Below are 21,795 nucleotides of genomic sequence, written 5' to 3'. Positions count from 1 at the left end.
ACAAACTTTCAATAAATAGGCTTCCCATGGGCCACTCATCATAGGCACCAAAGCTTCTTGTACAACTGCAGCTATCAGTCATAATTCATAGCCTTATGATTTTCTTTACAACGACGTGGGTAAATATTTTAAAGAGAAAATCATGTAGTGTTTGTTGAAATAATATATTAAATTAATATCCTTCTACGATCAAAATATTATTTTTAAAGGAAACGCTAAAGTTTGAATGGACTTCCGCTTCCGCATAAACAACTTTTCACAGCTGACATTTTTCGCATTATCCTTTAATTTAATAAAAATGTTTTAGATGCTTTTAATTGAATTATTTTAAACTTCGTTATTGTAAGAATATTATTATAAGAATGATAGTTCTATATTATTAGATAACGTTTCTGCTTAAAAACAATACCGCGTGATGTTTTTAAAGTAGTAATATTCTTTACGAAGTAAACAATCAATGTAAGAACATTGCTTAGTAATGCGGTAATGCGATTAATAATGATACAATTGATATTTTTTATTTTATATTCCATTCAATTTATTTATTAATAAATATTGACATACGAGTCTGGAGGTAGGTCCCGCGAGCCGCGGCCCTTTTTTAGAAAAAAAAACAGTACTCTACTAAGATAAATAGTAATAGGCAATATCTAGCTGTAACTTTTACTGTAAAATTGGAATTAAAAGTTTTGAATTGAAATAAAGTTTGCATCATTTTTTGCGGTCCAAGTTGCGGCAGCGGAAGCTGAACAAGCGCGGCCTTACAATATACAAATATTGGCATCTCACATTAGCAGAAACAGATTTGATTATAACCAAACCGTCGTATTATGGCAACTTTTTACACGCGTTGAAGCTCAAAATGCCATTGCAAATTAAATTTTAAATGTGGTTGTTAAGAATAATTTTCATTTGGTATCTTTTTCACACTTCGTTCATAGTCCAGTGGAGCATAATTGGGATGGTTGCGTGTATCGACGGCATGCGGGCGGACGCAGACCTAATCTTCTCATTGCGACTGACCCCGGCCGGTGAAGCCGGCCCAGGACAAATCGTAAATATAAATTGTTTTATAAGGTCAATGTTAATGCAGGCGATGTTTTGATTGGCAATATTGAATCTACTGCGTAGCAAGGCACCTCATTACGTCGCATAAACTACTCGTTTTTTATTATGGATCAAGGCAATTTTTTTCTGGTTACGTGATGGCTTAAAGAATGACTGTGTAAGAGGATGCGGGTATTTATATGAGAGTGATTCATAAATATTCCAGGTCTCAGTGTTATTTTGAAATTTTTATCCAACTATTTATACCACTAACTACTTAAGTAAAACAGGATAACTAGAGAATTTCCTTTTTTAAGCTTGAATAAGGACTTGAAATGAAATAACATTTAATTTCATTTTAATTTAATATTAAAACATGAGTTACAACAAATGGCATCTTAAAACAAAATCTTACTTAGAAAATAGTAAAGCTGCTCAATATAATGAATTCAATATAAATATGCATTTATTTGATTTCTCATTTGAATCAGTAAGTTTAACGTGTTTTCCTTATTAAACCATGAATAAATAACCAATATTGAAAGTCACAGTATTTTATAAAGCCTGTTCAAGTTTAAATGGAGCACTTTATTATTTCGTCTTATTGATTCAAATGAACAAGCCAGTCAATTTTGATTTCCGAATGATATTGTGTATAATTTTGATCCCAAAATGTTTTCTTTCCTACCTTACATAAATTTGCAATACTGGAAAAACAGTTGTCATCTACGCTATCTCTTATATTATTGACTATTGAAATCTACTATGTAATTAAGTACATGTGTGTAACATTAATATGTAACGTGTCTGTGTATACTTATCTAACTACAAGGCAATGTAAAGTGCTTGTTTGTGCTAAAGAGAAAAACCTTTTTGAACTTTCAATTTATGTTATGAATTCACCACTTCCTGATTTTATATAAATTAAGTATTCTACTATACAAATATGCAGTTAATCGAAACCCTCAAGGTCAAACGATAACTTGTGTACATATTTGCAAATAATGTTATAGCATTGAGAACTAAGAGACGGTTTACAATACTTCTTAAAAATTAACTCGAAAACTATTCATGTGCCATTAAAACGTCAATAGTAATCATGCATGAGGAAGTGGCGAAATAAATAAATTACATTCGTACATCTCCCACTATACTTTCAACAATATCTACGAATCTTCTTAAGGATTTTTATTTTAAACTTTAAAACAATCGTATAATTATTATAGAAATACATTCAAATATATTGGAGTCCCGAATAGGACTAATTTTGGGATCATTTTATTACATTATATATGTATATAAAAGCAAAGTGTAAAAAAAGCTGTGATTAAAGAACTCACATATAGATCAAATTAATTAGAGCCAATGGTGTATTCAAAAGCTAACAGTATTTTACAAATAAATTAGAAACAAAAACAATTTGTTCAAGAACAATCACATAAGCGTAGGCTCGTAAGCGCCTGCAGTGTGCACGAGGGTCATCGTTAACCAAATATATTATTCATTTTAAAAAAACAACCAACCACCTTAACACTAAAATATATACAACTTAAAACTAGACTTAAAAAAATAGAGAGATTTTTAATAAAAGCATGATTGTATAACAGCTCTTCTACAAATCGTAGACGTTTAAAATGACCAGAAAAAAATCGAATGTTTTAATTCATTATTATTCTTCTTAAGAAAAACTTATATGAAGAATATTAAAAAAGAAATTAATACTAATATTACTATAACAACCGCCAAACAACTTTTTATCTAACCTCTATAAAACTTTTCAACACTCAACATCAGTTCGCACCACTGGTCGTTTAATAGTAATTCTATATATCCATCGTTAAATTATAACAATATTAGCCTATAAAAATATAATATATAACTAATTTATATATATGGGTATATTTTCGTCGTGATAAAAAATTGAATAAGCACACAAAATAATGTAACTGAGTATGAGATTATAACTCTAACTACATTCAAGTAGACTAAAATAACGATGAACCTTAGAACTTAAAACTAAAAATAAATTACTTATAAAATAAATTAGCACGTTATCTTGATAGTCAGATGAAACACTTAATTAGTTGATAACATTTTTACGTTACAAAAATATTATTTTTACTTGAAAATATCGCGATAAATTTATATACAAAAGATACAAGAGATTCCATTACACGATGTAAGCTTCTTCTCCGATTCGACACGCCCATTCCTTTTATTGTCACAGAACATCAACCATTAAGGAATGTACTTGCATACGTTATTTTTGTACACGTTTGATATTATCGATACAAATACATAATACAACAACAATTTACATGTAACATTTACTTATACACACGCGCAGTGTGTAATGACATCAAGTCTAATTGATTATGCAATGATTTCATGTTTCAAAATACGTGAATATATTATGTACAATTCAGAATGACTCATCTTAAAATATTATTCGTGTCCCTATGCTCCTTCGTTTTGCCAAAATATCTACATATTCACAATTCACAACTATTACTAGCAAGCCGTTCATTTTTTTCCAAATGATTTTGGTTGGATTGGGAAATTACTAGTTTTTTTTTTTAAGTTCGTCGTAAGCCAAGTTAACATTATAGTACTAGAGAACTTAGCATTTATAAGTAATTAAATACAGCAAATTTCAAGTTATTTATTTTTTGAGTTTATATGTTATTGTTCATTACAGAGACCGCATAGACAAACTAGAGCATGCGCTGTTTGTACGTAAGATTTCCTTAAATAAATTAATAAATATAGAGGATGCATAGATATAAGCATGAATTATGTGGCAACCAATATTTACATAAATATTGACTGAGATGATAGTCTGCTCTCAACACAGATGCAAATAGCAACGTGCAGCAGACCTCACGCTCCTCTCGGATATTCATCACCTAGTTAGTGAGCGCGCAGTGGCCGCCGGGGCCTCGTCCGCCGCCATCGATTCGTCTCGCTGTCTTGTTGAAGAAGGAACAGCGGACGCGTGAGGCCGATAGCCCAGTCTCCCCACCTTCCGTAAGTCTCCATGAGGGATCATCCAGTGGTTTTGTAGCGACACAACAGCCGCGTGCCGCTGACGGCGGGGGTCAGCGGGGTCAGCGGGGTCAGCGGGCGGCGGGGCAGCACGGGCAGGCGGCGCGCGGCGGTCAGGAGACGCGGTGGCGGCGGCGGGCGGCGCGCGGCGCGAGCAGGTAGGACGCGTCGAGCGCGCGGCCCGCGCCGCCGCCCGCGCTCAGCAGCCGCCGCGCGATCTCGTTCACGCGCTCCTTCTGCCGCTCGCGTCGCTGCGACGGCGATACGTTCTGGTGATAAGTAATCGATTTTGTATTAAATAAGTAGCCAGTCGCCCCGGCGACGCCCAAGCTGACACTTTCAAGATTTTCAAATTCTCATTATAAAAACGGTGACGAATCTAACGAAACAAAAATCACTAAATACGTTAAGCCGTTCTTGGGTTATAAATGATGTTACTAGAGCGAGTCTCTTTTCTAAACTTATGAGAAAGCTGTATGTTTAGAAAAAATACAACAACAAAAAACTTATAAGTATATGTATATAAAATTATGTTCTACCTTTGCAACAGTGGCCACGGCATTAGCGACAGGCTTTTTCTTCGGTTCTTGTGACGCCTTAGGTTTCTCTGATGTCATAAAATTCTTGCCAGCGCGACCTTTCAGATATTCTGGCAGAACTTCGTGAGGCTAAATAAAGAATATTTTTGAATTAATAAATCATCGATTCACCATAATTTTTCATGTTAACTATGAAAATTAATATTTCTTTTATTTAATATTTATCTTTTAATATTTATTTAATTAATGTTTCTCTTTCACGATAATCCTCTGATGGGAACAGTATGATATTTGGTACAGACATAGATTAAGGTCTGGATTAATACATAGGTTACATTTTAGTCGGGTTGGAATCCGCAGGTTCCAGCTAGTTAATTATAAAAACATCAATTCTCCAATGAATATCGAATGTTGCATAAGAGTCATTTATTCAATACAATGATATTTTCTTTGTATTAAGCATGAAAAATCACACTTCTTACCGTGTGTCTACATTCACTTGACTACATAAAACCAAATTATTCCGATATACATCGATAGACAAAGACACTCACAGCGTACGTGCGTGACACCTTCAGTCGCTGCGGGAAGTGATCAAACGCATAGGGCTTAGTACATATTGGGTATTTGGGTCGCGAGATCTTGGTGAAGAGATGCGCGGTGCGGTCCACGCGCAGCTCGCAGATGTACACGTGCGACTCGTGCGCACCCACCGGGCGGCCCTATACAATGAAACAAATTGTGATTAAAAAACCGTTTTCTCATACAATATTTAAACACTCATTCGTGACCAGGGTTGCTTTATATAGAAGTTATATCTCCAAGTTCAGTAAATCCTACTTCCTATCCTACTATAATATTATAAATGCGAAAGTTTGTAAGGATGTTTGTCCGTTTGTTGCTCTTTCACATAAAAACTACTGAACCGATTGCAATGAAATTGTGATGCAACTATATACAACATATTAAATTAGTTTAAAAACACTGAGACATTTACATACCTTGCAATAAGTGTTCAAATCCATAACCCAGCATTGAGACATTACTAGTTCTATGGGCACCGCCTCGTATAGTGGTACACGCATGACCTCGTTGTGGAAAAATCTGAAAAAGGAGTTGGTATCATATATTTTGTGATTTTAATGCTTTAACCATCTCGGATGCTCCAGACAAATTTTGTTTCCTTAAAAACGAGATTTATATCTTGATTCTATTCATATTCATCAAATTTTTCTTTGCCGCCTTGTTTGTTGTAGATAAAATAAGGGATTATACATAATATATCATTTACTACTATTCCACTTATACAGACTTACTTCCTTGTCGGTTCATGGAAGGTCTCGTGCGGGCGCAAATAATGATGGCCGTATACGTAGCGCTCGCGCGTGTCCTTGTGCTTCCACAGTCGCTCCACTCGGAATATATCCAATTCGGACACTGGCACACAACCGATTGTTTGGTATGTGTGCTTGCGGACTGAACCATCCTGTAATATTGCGAATATTCATAGTTAAAGATTATGCAATGAATTTCACATCAATAACATATACATTTTTTGTGCGTATTCTTATGTAAATTATCAAATACATCGAACTTGAGATATGAAAAAATATTCTTTTTAAATAACTGTCGAACAAGTTATTTTGAAGAATTACGTATCTTACACACACAAACCTCATTTACATACCTTATTCTGAATAACATCTTCTTTCTCTTTACCCTTGATATTCTTCAACTTCTTCCTATCGACGCGCTTAGTCTTCGGCGAATCGGTCTTATCACCATCCTTCTGGCTGACGTCCGGGTGTTTTTCGTCAATGGGGATATCTCTAAGCACGTATACAGTGTCGCCTTGTCGCACTTGTAGACCGTCACGCATCAACGACAGATAGAACTGGTGACCCTCTTCCGTGTATTCGTCGAGTGGGATCTCACGATCAACCTGTTAGAAAATAAAACAAATTTAGATGTGCGATTTTTAAATGTTATGAAAGTGTAAAATATTTTTTTCGAACACTCTACCAAATCTTTGCATAAAAGTAAATAGAATAAACAATAAATTAGTGAACAAAACTTTGATGATTATTATAGTATTTTCTTGTGTTTGATTTTACGCGAGTATTATACATATAGAAATTAAAACTTTTTAAACACGAACACTGCGCGCGTGGAGTCTCCCCGTCACTACACTCGCTGTAAACTGTTCGAAACGTCGGGTTAATAATATAATTAATAAATCGCGTTTAAAATCCGTTAAAAAGTTTTTAATTTCCAAATTTGATGATTATTTTTTTTTTATTTGAGAGCAACCCCTTGTTCTTCTTTCCTTGTCGAGGTCTTGGAGGAATTATTGATACAAATATATTAATTACCGGGTCGGTAGAGCACAGGTGGCAGTAGTGCGTGGAGGACGTGTCGGCGAGCCGCATGCAGCGCGCGTGCTGCCACACTCCACACCGCGCGTTACCGCACTGCACCATCAGCCCTTCTTCTACGTGGAGGCCGCATATGCATAGAATTACTTCCTCTGGAAATATGGTAATAAATAACAATTAGCAATATTTATATTAATGTTTTTAAGTGGTATATAATTATAATAGCGTATTTTCTGAATTTTCGATACAAGTTGAGTTACTAACTTACCAGGTTTTGATTTTTGAATAAATCCAGATGGTAAACTGTCTTGTGAACCAAGTATTTTTGTAAGTTGCTCAGCAAACTCCAACTTAGCAGAATTGTATACCTATAAATTAATAAAAAAAATAATTAAAATTAAATTGTTAATCAAAGCTCTCAACACAGATACAGTAACAAATATATATCAACGAAAATTACCTTCTTCAACTGCGCGGCCGCAGCACCAATGGCGGTCATTTTACTGTGTTCCCGCATAAGCGCAGAGAACAAACCACTCATATCGCTGTCGAACTGAACTACACTCTCGTATTCGTTGTTCTCAATTTTACTTAGAATCACATTTAGATCCGTTATTGGGGTTGTGTCGGATTTTTGATTTTTAATTTTTAAAAGCGGTGAACATATGGGCTTTTCTTCATCACCTACAATGAAAATGTATGTAATAAATAAAACTTTAATGAATAATAATTTTAAATTGACTCCATTATAATCCGAACAAGCAATTAAGCTAAAATAAATATAATTAAAGTGGCTGTAGTGGCCTTGACAACTATGATACATAAAAAAGGAAAGTATTAAAAATCAATATTTTGTTTGATTTGTTAAAGTTATTACAATCACTCACCTTTAAAAGATGTTATTATATTGTAAAGAGCTTTAAACACTCGCGTCAAGCGTTGTTTCATCTCCAACGACGGGTCATCTTCCAATTTGGACAGCTTAAGAATTTCTTCTTTAGAAGCGCGCAGCGTTTGTAGCTTTTTGAGGAATACTTGTGGGTTCATGGTGTCGGGGAGGGTGAGCGGGTCTACGTTTATAGTATCGGAAACTGTGGGTTGAAGACTCGTTACGATAGATACGGTGGGGGCGTTTTGAACGGGAGCAGGCGCGGGGGCAGGGGGTGACGGCGGTATTTGAATTGTCATTCGCTCACGTATGCGACGTACCTGAAAGTATATGTAATTTGTTATATTATGTAGAAAAAAGCAAACGCATGAAAACTGTTTAAATAAAAAATAATCACTAAATTGTCAACGAGAAAATCATATAAACATATCACGGTAAAACCTAAAAAGTCCCACCCACACATATGAACTTACATTCTCCAAATTCCTAAATAGAAAACAATGTCTCTCTTTAACGAGATTCCTTTCCCTGGCTGTCAGCGGTTTCAACTGTGGTTCCTGCCACAGCTTATTCAAATGCTGTTGATATTTGAGTATTGTCATGTTTTTGATATCACACGCTGAAACGCTTTGTTGCTCAGATTTCTTATTGCATTTAACTGCTTTACGCGGTCTTCCCACGCGAGGTTGGTTGCCGTTCGAACTGTTTGATTGATTAGAAGCATTTGATGGTGTCCTAGACTGTGTTTTTAAAGGTTGCTTCGTAATACGTTGATATTTCCCGCCAATAACACCGCGGCAGTCTTCAGAATCGCATTTGCAAGGCTAAAACAATAATAAAAGAAATAAATATATAAATAAAGAAATGGATATTATTAAAAAATTAAGGAATTTCTAAAAGATAACTTAAAAATTTACCTGTCCCACGGCTGGATTAAATAGTGAAAAGTTGTAATCGTAGGTCAGCTCTTCACCCGAATCTATATCGCGTAGTGCAAATAATGCCATCCTGAATGTTCCTGTAAATTAATTATACAATAAAAACATGTTACATTAAAAAAAATACAAATATATAACACTAACACAAAATAGAACTAAAATAGCTCATAAATTGTATTTTTTTTTAACGTAAGACTAAAATATAGATACTTGATCAGTAAACACAACAAACATATTGCTAAATCACATTACTTAATATATTTAAACTTTTAACCTTAATTTCCATCAAATTCATAAAACGCATCCCCATATTGGAATAATTCAACTAAGATATAATTATATACGATATTCATTAACGATCATACCATTGGAAGTCCACTTCTGCATCTCGCAGTTGGGCCGGCACGAGTGGTTGACGAAGCGGCCGTCGCCGCCCATGCGGTGCCCGTCGATGACGAGCCCGCCGTCCAGGTGCAGGCAGTAGTGGTGCGTGTCGCGCGCGTACCGCGTCGCCATGCGCTCCTGTACAATGTATAATAGGTTTCAGACATAAAGCCACTTATATGAGATACTTTATTATAAACATAAATTAAAACTGAGAACATTCGTTAGATTTTCTAGTTTAGTTTGTATTGTACTCATTTATTGCGTTCAATGAAGTGCGCGAGAAGAAGTGCGTACAAAGTGTTTATCGTTTGTATAATTGTTTCCTACAATAAATCATTCACGGTTTTACTATTTTTATTTTCATATTTTTCCATTTTGCCACTTGTAAAGTATTAAGTACATGCAAGCAATATGTATGTCCCAATATATGGATGGTCGAATGTAACATAGGCTTAACCTAGCCTGGGTTCATCATTGTTTAAAAATTAAACCATAAAAGTTAATGTACCTACATAATTTGTATAACTCGATGTCTAAAGTATATAAACACAATAAGAATCACGTCAACTCTATCTGACATTTATGTTTGCAACTTTTTTTGTTCTTGAATTAAATGTGTACAGCAACCAATGAGCAATTTCTTCAGCTTGAATATCAGTATATACGAGTAAATATAACAAATAATATATTTTTTTAATTAGCGGATTGTAACATTACTCATAAAACACTATAACAAAGGCAGTTTCTTCACTTTGGTTATCACGCATAAGGTGACCTTGGTAATTCGGTTAATTTTCTACTTTAATTTTCAATTTTTAATTAAATGAACCAACCTTAAACTCCTTATCAGAAACAACCTCGCCAACATATTCTAGAATAAAATCGCCTGATGTAATTTTATGTTTCGTACGTACACCCCAGCCTTTATTTTCGGTCATGAATTTCTCTAGACCAGAAGCCCATTCATGGCGTTGGATTCTTTGATTTTTGCACTTATCCCTGAAAAAAATTAAATCATTTAAGTGTTGAATACCGCATTTTTTATAAAGTTAAATTCAACATTTTCAAGATTTTTTTTTTCAATAAAATGTTTGCTATACGTACCCGCAGGGACACAACTGAGGTGAGCACTCAGAAAATACAAGCCTATTGATGCAGTCCTCATTACAGCCAGAGGCTGGAGCACAATTGCACGCCACGCTTTCACATTCTTCAGCAGACGGCTTGACGTCGTAGTAAACATCTAAAAGCAGTTACATATTGTATATTTATACACACTACTTTACCCAGCCTTAAGCTCAGGTTATATAAAATGCGAAAAAATAGGAAGGAGGGAAAGGAAGAAAATATGCAGTATGTTCAAAATTAATTTGGAATGTACTGTTAATTCTGTTAATCTAACATTTCTACCATATATTGTGTGTAGGTATCCGAGAATTATATATTTTATTAACTTACTGGTGCGTATTTTCTTATAATTCCACGATGGCACAGGTTGATTGTAATGTTGCTCCCACCAGATGTCATATGGTAAGGTGAAATGGATAAGTCGCTTTCTCACCCAACGTTCACAATACGGAGGAGGGCCTAATAACCCAGGTGGAAATTCTGTTTGAGTGACGAGATTTTTCCCCTTTCCTTCGGGCTTGGGACTGAAAAAGATTTTTTTTATTAAATGACAATAGTAAGAATAAAATAAAAAAATTATGATAGTAATATTTAACTTACTCTTCCTTATAATAGTCCGAAAATAATCCAGCTAATAAGAATTTCTTTCTTAGCCTTGGATTTTTTTTAGATACAACAACTTTGTCTCTATTGTCAATGCTATTAGACGGACTTTGATCGCGCGATGCCGCTATTCTTTTTTTGCAAATAATACTCTTCGAGAGTACGTCTATACTCTTTTCAAAGTCAATTTCCTTCTCATTTAGAGGCAGGGGCTCATTCTCATCATGGTCAAGAAGAGTATCAACAGACGGTTCCCGAGATTTAGATGATAATTTCCGACTTACTACTGTATCTATGGAGCTCTCTCTAGAACTAGAATATACTTCATTGCGCGGCTTCTTATTAAGTTGACATGATCTCGATTTTCGCCTAGTAACAATGCTCATAGGTTTTAGTACTATTTCTTTTTCTGAATTTTCTGTTAATTTTTTATGTTCCGATTTTCTAGTTTTTATTTTACCATCATCATTGACAGTATCAAAACTTCGAGTGAGTCTGCGTTCACTTGGATACAAAACAGCTAAACTTGATTTAGGCCTTAAGCCGACCTTGGTGCTTTTCTCTACTACTTTGCGTTTTGAAAATATTTCTTCAATTTCATTCGATGGCGACATCGCTCTACTCTTTCTTTTTAGTCGGTCTAATGTTTCAAATCTGCTTGCCGATTTGCTCTGGTTGATATTCAATAAGCTTAATGGTATACTGTCTTCTGGATCATTACCGAGCGAACTAGTCATTGATGGGATACTATCAGTCTCACTTAATACTTCCCATTTATTAATGTGGTTTTTTACTTCTTTATCAGTCTTGTTTTGTTTTAATTGCAAAGCAGGAGCTCTTAATATTGATGAGGTGGTTTTCTTTTCTTGTATGACCTTCTCCCCATGTTTTTTGTTGTTGTTATCACTTAATATTTCTTTACCTTGTAGTTTTTCTAGAGCAACAACTGTTAAACGACCTTGTTTCGGACACTCATCTTTATTTAACACTACTTTTAGCTCAGGTTGTTTAGTACCTGTTCGTTCTAAAAAGTTAATCATAGCCTCACCATCTTTTGGAACTCTTTCAAATGCAGAATTATCAGTATCTTCAGAAGCCATTTGATCGTAAGAATTATTTGCATTGTTAGTTTCGGTCTTTTTCTTTTTTCTTTTAATGTTGGGAAATCCTGTTCTATTAAAAGCTTTGCGCCTTCTGGTTTTCTTCTTGATATTATCAACTGATTTCATCTGATCATTAGATTCGACAGAAATCAAGTCAGGCTTCTTAACTTGTAAACTAGTCTTTTTTATGAAATCACCCACCGGCAATCGCTCCGCCTGAATCTTTGGAATTAAAACTTTAGATGGTAAAACTAACTTACTCTCACGGATGAGATTGTTAGATGTTTTCTTCTTTTTCTTTTCATTTGTGTCATCACTATCACTTGTTAGATTTCTTTTATGTTGTCGTAAATTATGACCTCCGGTAGTCTCTTGAATTTTATCAGAAATTACAGCAGCTATCGATTCTCCTCTTTTAGGCCTTATGATCGGTTCTGGAGTTTCAGTGATTAAAGCTAACGGTATTTCAGATTCTGTGTCCATTGAAGCCAATAATGAGCTCTTTGTATCGAGATTTTTTAATTTTTTGGTTTTATTAGAGTCTGCTAATATATTACTTATACATATTGATGATTTAGGAATTTGATCTTCTAAATCAATAGATGGTTCAAAAATTCCTGTAGGATTATCAACATTAACCACTACGGGAGGGTCTGGTAAAATGTCAGATGCTTTCACTCTTTTCGATTCCAATACTTTACCCTTGGACACCGGTGACTTGATGACACTAGCGCGAGTATTAATTTGATTACTCAAAGATTCCCTGCTTTTATTCTTGTCGTCTGTTTTGTGTCCATCTGAACTACTTTTTTCCTTTTCTAAAATTCGCGATTCTATCGATTTCCGTATATTATTATTCAAAAGTGTATCTAAAACTTTCGTGGCTGCGCTTGGATTAATTTTTGATACTAAATTACTAGTTAATCCTTCAAGCCTATTTTTCTTTCGAGTCATGATTTCCGATTTCTGTGCGGGGGGTATAGAGCTTTTATAAAGTGAACGTGCTGACATGCTTTTCAGGGGATCAACAACAGAGTTTGAAGCTGTAGAAGCTTCTGGTGATTCACTATTCAACTTTTCATTGTCTTTAAGGTCGTCTTTGGAAGTATTTTGATTAATATCTATTGCCTCGCTGTTAACACTAGGTTTTTCTTCCGATAGTTTCTTTGATAAAGATTGTACTACTTGATCCAAACTTGAATGTGATACCGCTTTCTCCGCTTCTAATCTATGTCGCTTTTTGGGTGTCACTATAGGATTTCTCACGGGTGACAATTTTGTTTCAGATCTAGGAGATGACACTCGATTATTGTCTGGCTTTGATGGTTCGGTCTTTACATCAACATCTTTTGGTTTAGGTAAACTTTTTTCTAAGTCATGAACCATTTTATGCACCGCCTTTAATTTCTCAGATGTCTCATAAATTTTCTTCGATAAATCGGACTGTTCAGCAGAAGGCTTTTTGATTGATAATTCATCGTCTACTACTCCACTTAAATTAATGTTTTTATCGTTATTGATGTTTGATAAAATAATGTCGTCCTCCTTCAAAGATAATATTTCAGAAACATCATCCGACTTTTGTGTCTTAGTTGATTCATTTGTTTGATTTTTATTTTCACCGGATAATAAGGCTGCATTTTTTATAGATTCATTGGGTTTTTTACTTTTATCAGAAACAACTTTAGACTTGGGAGATCCCTCAGAAGTTTGCAAATCAACAAGACAGTCAGTTTCTGTACACAAGAATTTTTCAGAACCAGAACCATTTTTAGAATTTTCATCGAATTCTGTGGTAACTAAACTCAAACTTAGAGAGTTACTAGTAGAAGAATTAATGTGGTAATGTCTCTTTTTAAGGGGTAATTTATGTTCATTTGTATCTTTTCCTCCCTTATTCTGTGATTCAGTTAATTGTTTTTTATGTCTTCGCTTAGATGTGGGTGTAGCGATTTCTAAGTTATCTGATGTTTTACGTTTCTTCGAGGTACGTTTTACTATTTTAGTCGTTGTTGTATCTAACGCAGATTTTTCCTTTTCTCCATTTTTAGGTTGATTTGATGTTACATTGGCTATTAATTTTGGAGCCACATGACAAAGTTTTATAAAGTTTGTAATAAGACTATCCATGTCTTGATTAAATTTTTGATCAATAGTTTCAGCAACATTGCGATTTGAAAAGGAATCTCTAACTCTTGAAACTGACCGGGATCTGTGCCGCCTTTTACTTCTATGCCTATGGTGCTTATTTTCAGTTTTTATTGTAAGTCGGGAAGGACGTTCTGTAGGCTTTAAATTTATCTTAGGCGGAGCAAGGACAACAGTTCGTCTCTGCTTCTTGATATTAAAGGAAGGCTTAATTTGAGTCTTTTTAAAATTTAAAAATACATTCCTCGATAAAGATTTATTTGGAATGTAACTATTTTTCGCCTTCTCAAATATACTCGGTAAAGGTTTCACTGTTTCTTTTTTCGTGTTAGGCGATCCGGATTTCTGTTTACGATTTTTAGGCGAAAGATTCCTACCAGACTGTTTTATGCTATCGTTATCTTTCTGTGAAGATGTTGTTTTAGTCGACGTCAAGGGTGATATTCCAAATTTATGCGTAAAAACTGGTTTGAGGGATGGTAATTTACCACCAATGTGTTTAGTTTGCGATGGAGACTTCAACAGTGTGTTATTATTATTATGACTAACTTTGAAAATATTGTAAGTCGTAACAGGTCTTTGAAGACCGCTGAATACCGGACCAGGTGCGAATGGATCAGAAGAATTTAACCTTAAGACTTGCTTTTGATTCATTTTCTTGAAACTATAGTCATATTTTGACGGCAGCGGATATTTGGTACAAACACTGATGTATTTAGGACTAGCATTAGACTTTCTTAAATATGTGTCACATTCTGAATCACTAGAACTATGTCCAAGAGTAAGACTACTAAATGTTTTATTTGTCAACAATAAAATTTCCTGATCAGACACAAAATGTTTCTGATTTTTGTAATACGATCTATTTCGAACCGATCGTGTCTTCTTTAATTTTTTCATACGTCTTCGCATACTTCTAACACTGTAATCCGTCTTATAACCTGATTTATCTGTTTTGTACCCTGATTTATAATCAGTTTTATAGCCCGATCTATAGCAATCGCTTTTGTAGCCTGATCTACAACCATAATCACTCTTGTAACCAGATTCAATAAGTCTGCTGCAACTTTTATAAGGTTTAAATTCATAATCACTTTTGTATCCAGACAGAATGTCCTTGTACTTTGGGTTGAGATCGATTTCTTTCCATGTGGGATCAAGCATATCGTCTGCGGCTGCTTCATTTTCGCTTTGATTATCCCGCCAAGAACTGTTTATTGTTTTACTACTTTTCTTGGGTAAACTTGCAAGTTTGCTGTTAAGCTCTTTTCTCTTCGCATAAACTCCAGATAACACTGATCTATTAGGTGATACAGAATCATTATCGCTTTCGCCAGAATGGTACTGATTTTTATCTTTTAAAGTTTTAGAAGTAGTTTTTGTTGGTTTTGATTTTGCTTGCGGCTTCCTGCCAGGTTTTTTGCGAGGCGGATACAAAACTCTGTCCGTGGCGTATAACATTCTATCTAAAGCAGCTATATCCAATTTACGGTCGTTTTTCTTTGTTTTATCAAATTTATTCTGTTCCTGTTTGAGCGGTACCGGAGACGGTGCTTCTGTTTTAATTTGTTTGATTTCATTCTCAATTTTCTTCTTTCTATAGTCACAGTCACTGGAATCGGATCTATTATGTTGACTTCTTGTTTTTGATTTTGACCTCGCACTTTTTCTTTCAGCTGTGTTATTCTCCTTTTGTACCGATTTTCTACTATGTCTACTATTGCCTTCGTCAACGTCATGCCTTCGAAGAGGAGAATGTGTTGGCGAATTGTGGTTAGAAAGAATTCCAGAATCAGGTGATACATTTGGTGGATCATTACTATTATGAAAGTCGTTAATTACATTAACAACTGGTTTGTCGTCTTTGTGAGATTCTTTTTCTTTTTTAGACAACTCTTCAATTTTCTTCACCTTCCTTGGCCGACCTCTTTTCCTTCTAGATTCAACTACGTTAATTTTCGAGTCTTCTTGAGATTCAACCGAATTCGTACTGATTGAATCCAGCTTTTGAGTGTCAATTTGATTTGATGAAGCTATTACATGATTAACTACAGTTATTGGCGAACTCTTCAAGAGATCGCTTGCGCTACCTAATTCCGAACTTCCAGCTGTAATATCTAAATTCATAAAATCATTGTTATCAACACAGTCTTCCAAACTCGGTGGGTTGGGTATGGATAAATCTACAGATGATGTGACAGAAGTTATTTCTTCAAGATCTTTATTTATTTGAGACAGCTCTTCAGTCTGCTGAGGGCTTAAATGTTGATTACCATTATTCAAGAAATTCGAAGTAATTGGTGCTATCTCAGATAGATTATTTATCTGCCCAAGCACACAATCACTTATAGTATTGACACCGTCTATTTGATTTCCATTTAATCCACAAGACAGCGATGTTGATGTATTGATGTTTGTAAGTGGAGCAGAGCTGCTTAAAAGCTGAGTTTGTGCCACGAATTGTTGCAACAAACTTGAGGCATAGTGGGATGTATTTTGATGAACAGTGTCAGAATTCGAACACTCGTTCTCAGATCCAGAAGAGTCCGCCGTTGCTCTTTGTATTGCAGCAGTCACTAGTTGAGGCGTAAGTTCCATCTCGCTGCTGGACCCGTCTCCTAAAGAAAATTTATACGTATTATTATGAGTGTTATAAAAATAAAGTACATACACAAACAAGACGAAAAATTTTCTAAAACTTTAGTTGTTCGATACATAATAAGGTCATACTTTTAATCTTGTTTATTAAATAAAAACACATACAACACAGCATATTAAAGAAAAACTCACCATTATCAGCGATTGATTTATCGTCGTTATCTGGCGGCGTGTTGTGCACGGAAAACGACGAGAAATTGGGCTGCTGCACCGGCGCGCTAGATGATTGTTCTGGAAATAGTTCCGCGAGGTCCGCATCGTCGATAACCTGTGGATTTATTTTGGTTAATTACGTCATCGTATAATCGACATCTTATGAATCCACTAAATAACACTTTAAGAATATCATTTCTGTTTAAAATGTAAAATGTAGACAACCGATATGTTCATATTATATTACAATACTAAATTTTAAAACAAATATTTTATACCACCAAAGGTTTAATTGGGATCGCAAATCAAAATTTTTCTCAACCTTATTAACTCAACTAGTTATAATATATTTACTTTAAAAAGTCTGAAAAGGAAGTAAATTTGTAATTAACTTAATATTATGTTATTGGTTATAGAGCAAGATGATCCCAGGCCACTAGACGTCACGTCAATGTCATAATATAAGGATCGCATTTCTTTTTCGCGTAATGCAATGGAATGTACCAAAATACAACACGAAAAAGCAAATACCATATTGATATTTTACGAAGGTTGTGTCAAATAAATTGTCATTCCCCGACATTGTATAATATAATCGATAAAAAGGTTTTTTTCACACAGAGTATTAAAGCGTCTTATATCTGGAGGCAAGTGTCTGGGAATATGGAGGTCTTATTTTTAACTATATTGGCCACAATATAATAAGATGTTATTAGTGCAGATTGTGTCACATACCTGTAATTGACAAGCAGCTGCCAGGGCGACGTTTGAATCATCGGGCTGGTTATGGGTGGAACTGCCAGCGGCATCCGCAGTATCCGAATCCGACGATGAAGATGATGATGAAGACGATGACGACGATGACGACGACGTGGTAGAAGACGAGCTACTGCCACATACTACGCTCTCCGCTGTAGGTGATGCGAACTGTAACAAATATATTGAAAATTAAAAAGTGTAAAAAAAGTATAATTTTAACTGTCACATATGTTAAACTACTCTTAGTAACGAGAATGCTTTTATGCAGAATTGTTTAAACAAAATATATAATACACTATTCACTTATGAAATAATGATATTCGTAATATCGATTCGAATAAATTATAATAAATTATTCTAAATCTACATCAAAATTAACGCCAATCTAAATTTGAACAAATCGCTACTTCAGTCGATGATATCAAATTATTCCAACAAGTTGCAGAATACTATAACAATAATAATCATATCGAGCGAGAGGTACTATTAGCCAGCAAGATTGATTCAGCGCAAATATTACCAACCGCTGTGTCGCAAGCCACCCTTCTGACCGCAATACTGCGCCCGTCTATTACATTTGCTAACAATCTTTAAATTCATTGATTTACCACTTATATGTCTTAAACCTTGAATATGTAAAAATAGTTCATGATATTTTGAAAATAAGTACAATAGATAGGTAGACCTTGTTGGTTGTTGTCATAATATAATCTAACTTGGTCCAATGCTCCAAAACGTATGATACCAAAGAACATAATTCAATGTAGGTTTTGAAACAATGTAGGTTTAGAATTCACCGTAATTAACATAAATTTTTAATTTTCTGAATAATGTAACAATCTGCTCTCACAGCGTTTCCGACCAAACTCCACCGAAACCCCCGTTTTTTTGTTATTTTTTCTTTGTATGATTGATGAGTGTCAACAGGTCGTTCAGCATTTAAGCGTGCCGCTGCAGAACAAGGCCGCAGAATCAGCTCGTAAATAAAAAAGATAGTTTATTAACATGTAGCCCCTGAATGACAATAGCCATAATACTATACACCAATATTGTCTTTGAACAGTGTTATTTAAAATAATTGTTTTTGGCGCTTGAAAATTTGTTTTGAATACTATTCAATTTGCTCCCATACCACATGCAAAACATATTTATGTTAGCCACGATAGGTACCTATCGCTAATATAATTAAATGTGTTTTGCAGTTGAAACACTAAGGTATTTAAATCAGAAAAAAAAATTGAAAGTGGTAACTAACATTACTTCTATACTAATCAAATACAACGTGGGGCTAATCAATAAGGCGGAAGGGCAAGCAACCCTTACATATCAAGGGGTCGAATTGCCGCGTGGCCCTTATCAGAGCTAGGATATCACACATAGCGTTTTTACACCATATAAACAAAAGGTAACTATAGGGAATCAAGAATTTACATAAATTAATACCACGAAAATAACATAGGCACAAATTTCACGAAACTTAACTAAACAAACCATTTCCAATGGTTTCGAAATTTAAAAAGATAAACAATAATAAACTTTCCGGCTACTTAGCCTTAGATAACAGCATACGTATTAAATTTTTAAATACAAATTTTAATTTTAGTAGTATGTGCCGTATCACATTAAAATTATTACTAACTACCTGTTCGCCCCGGATTCCCCTTGGTACCTACGTGACTCAGTGAACTTGTAGCTTACTACTGGTGAAATAATTTTTGATATTCGTCCTGTGGTTTTTGCTTGGCAACGTCAAAAACATACGAAAATACAAGTTTCCTATTTATAATATTAGGGTAGATACATTACAAAATACGATTGAGAATGTATACATACTATTTATCATTAAATAACATTACCGTCGCTAACTTCGGTAGCGACGGTAATGTAAAAAGCAGTGGTGGCTCAGTGGTGAGAACCTCGGACTTCACGATAAGTCGGGGTTCGAGACCGGGCGAGCGTGCAGGAAATAAATTGATTTTTCAATTTATCTGCGCATGTGGATAACATCACCACTGCTTAAACGGTGAAGGAAAACATCGTGAGGAAGCCGGCATGTCCAAGAATTAAAAGTTCGACGACATGTGACATCTGCCAACCCGCACTTGGCCAGCGTGGTGGATTATGGCCTGAACCCTCATAGGAGGCCTATGTCCCAGTAGTGGGAACATATATGGGCTGATGATGATGATGATGAACATTACCGTGCAATTGATTTGTCTTAATACAACTTGGCACATAGTGGTTACATGTACAAATATGTAATCCTAAAGCATTTGAAGACAATATGCTAACGGTGCCTATGTGCCTATTGCGAGCCAGCGCCGACACGAATATCACATTAACCACCTCGTGATCCGCGGAGATTTATATCTGACAGCCAGTCAAACAAACACAAAACATTACCGTATCGTAGGTTTAAATGTCGATTGTGAAAGTACTTTCATTTCATACAAATTGTAACCTTTAGACGCCATCGTGCATAAGCGTATTTAGTTGCATTCAGATAAATTATTTATTTCTAGATGAACCTGTGAACTTCATATCACCTGCATTTACATTTGTGGAAAATATATTACGTACTTTATCGATCATACATTTTACATTTGTGAAAATTATATTACAAATTGTTTAAACCCTCCAAGCATTCCCGAGTTTTAGCGAGACGAACATACAGCAATTGATTTTTATTTAAAATATGATTTACTACAGATTATAACAGTTAATAACTTTTAATACTTCTTCAAAATTCACGGTAAATTACCCGGACCTAGACCATAGGCATTTGGCAGAAAAGAAATAACGAACAACAACCGCTAGTAGTAAACAATTTTTTTGTGACTAACCTGGACGTTCACCTAGCGAAATGTATTTGAGTATGACTGTTGGTATAAAATTACATTCACTACTGTATTATCTACTATCTCTAAGCAATAAATAGAAATACAATTATTTTAAAATGAGGTATCTGTCATAAATCGACCAAAATACTAACTAACGTAATTACTTCTGTGTTGTACCATTGGCAGTCCATGCTATTATCAAGTCCGCTAAAAGTTTAATTTTAAAATCGTCAATAATTTACTTGTATTCATTTAAGACGTTGATATGATTAGGTTAAAATAATACAACAAACATTTCATGACAATATAACCCTGGCAATAGACACGTCTTATTGCGGTTATTTGAGACAAGGCGAAACTAACCAAACTAAATAGTTGATTGCACGAGTCATCGACCCCAAGCCAAATGTCGAGAACAATACTCTTAATGGACCGCCTCAAAATGATCGAGTATTGAGGTTGATCTTGTAATAACATGATGAATAGAACAATAAAGATGTTCAAGATTTATTAGCAATGGCGCTGCATCTATGACGTTTGTGTCAATCCTCAATCTCATATGATTAGAAAAAAACATGTAATTAAAAATTAAAATACAATACAAATAATTATAGTTTTGTAAAACTCTTATAAATAACCAGAACATAACAAATATATCTGAACGATAAATTAATTGGGTAAAGCCGATTTAAAATCATCAAAATCATTTTGAACAAAATTGAATTTTTTCACAATTTAAACACGAGGGAAAATATTGATAAACGAAAACGTCATAAGCAATGCAAAGTGCGAGTCATTGAGGCCGTGAACTTGACAGCTGAAGACAATCGAACATCGGTGGGAGGCTGATCAAATTGCGCGGAAGGGCGAGAAAGGTCGTTCCGAGATGTATATGTATAACCAATAATCACGCGCACGCCCATCGTTATTTAACAAGCTATTCAATAAAAAATTGGTTTTCTTTGATTGATCCTGAATTGAATACAGTGGTTGAGCATGTGGAAAAACACATAATCGATCGAATAATGTACATCATTTGAAATAATTAAATGCAAACATAATTTTAAATTCCATTTTAACGAATTTTTTTGTAGCTCATAACAAGTTTTAATGTAAAAAGATGTGAGTTATAATCGGTATGTGAATAACAAATAATACGATTCCGGACTCGAAGGAAAAAATA

General features: G+C 34.7%; 2 protein-coding genes across 2 annotated transcripts in view; one reads left to right on the top strand and one right to left on the bottom strand.

Annotated features, from left to right (window-relative positions):
- The window catches only part of LOC119839749 (synaptic vesicle glycoprotein 2C-like), a 75,701-nt gene that overhangs the window by 8,853 nt on the left and 45,053 nt on the right, over positions 1-21,795 (top strand). The gene's annotated exons all lie outside the window — the stretch shown is intronic.
- Positions 1,408-18,527, bottom strand: LOC119839791 (histone-lysine N-methyltransferase ash1-like). The gene is made up of 20 exons (XM_038366231.1): positions 18,489-18,527; positions 17,749-17,940; positions 16,993-17,128; positions 10,949-16,820; positions 10,679-10,872; positions 10,325-10,463; positions 10,054-10,219; positions 9,199-9,355; positions 8,813-8,913; positions 8,369-8,719; positions 7,894-8,215; positions 7,467-7,690; positions 7,275-7,374; positions 7,004-7,158; positions 6,319-6,573; positions 5,948-6,117; positions 5,633-5,735; positions 5,186-5,353; positions 4,632-4,760; positions 1,408-4,361 (listed from the first exon to the last, which is right to left on the bottom strand). The coding sequence occupies exons 1-20, from the start codon at positions 18,525-18,527 to the stop codon at positions 4,206-4,208; spliced, it is 9,129 nt and encodes a 3,042-aa protein (XP_038222159.1). The 3' UTR covers positions 1,408-4,205.

The sequence above is a fragment of the Zerene cesonia genome, chromosome 4, assembly GCF_012273895.1.
Source record: "Zerene cesonia ecotype Mississippi chromosome 4, Zerene_cesonia_1.1, whole genome shotgun sequence".
Lineage (NCBI taxonomy): Eukaryota > Metazoa > Arthropoda > Insecta > Lepidoptera > Pieridae > Zerene > Zerene cesonia.
Note: the sequence above shows the minus strand (reverse complement) of the source record. Positions and strands in the feature narration are given on the sequence as shown.

Coding starts and splice junctions, on each gene's coding strand:
- LOC119839791 (XM_038366231.1), bottom strand. CDS start 18,527: ATGTTCTTTGGTATCATACGTTTTGGAGCATTGGACCAA. Junction 8,914..9,198: donor GCAGAAGTGGACTTCCAATG/GTATGATCGTTA, acceptor ATTAATTTACAG/GAACATTCAGGATGGCATTA. Junction 5,354..5,632: donor ATTTGAACACTTATTGCAAG/GTATGTAAATGT, acceptor TTCATTGTATAG/GGCCGCCCGGTGGGTGCGCA.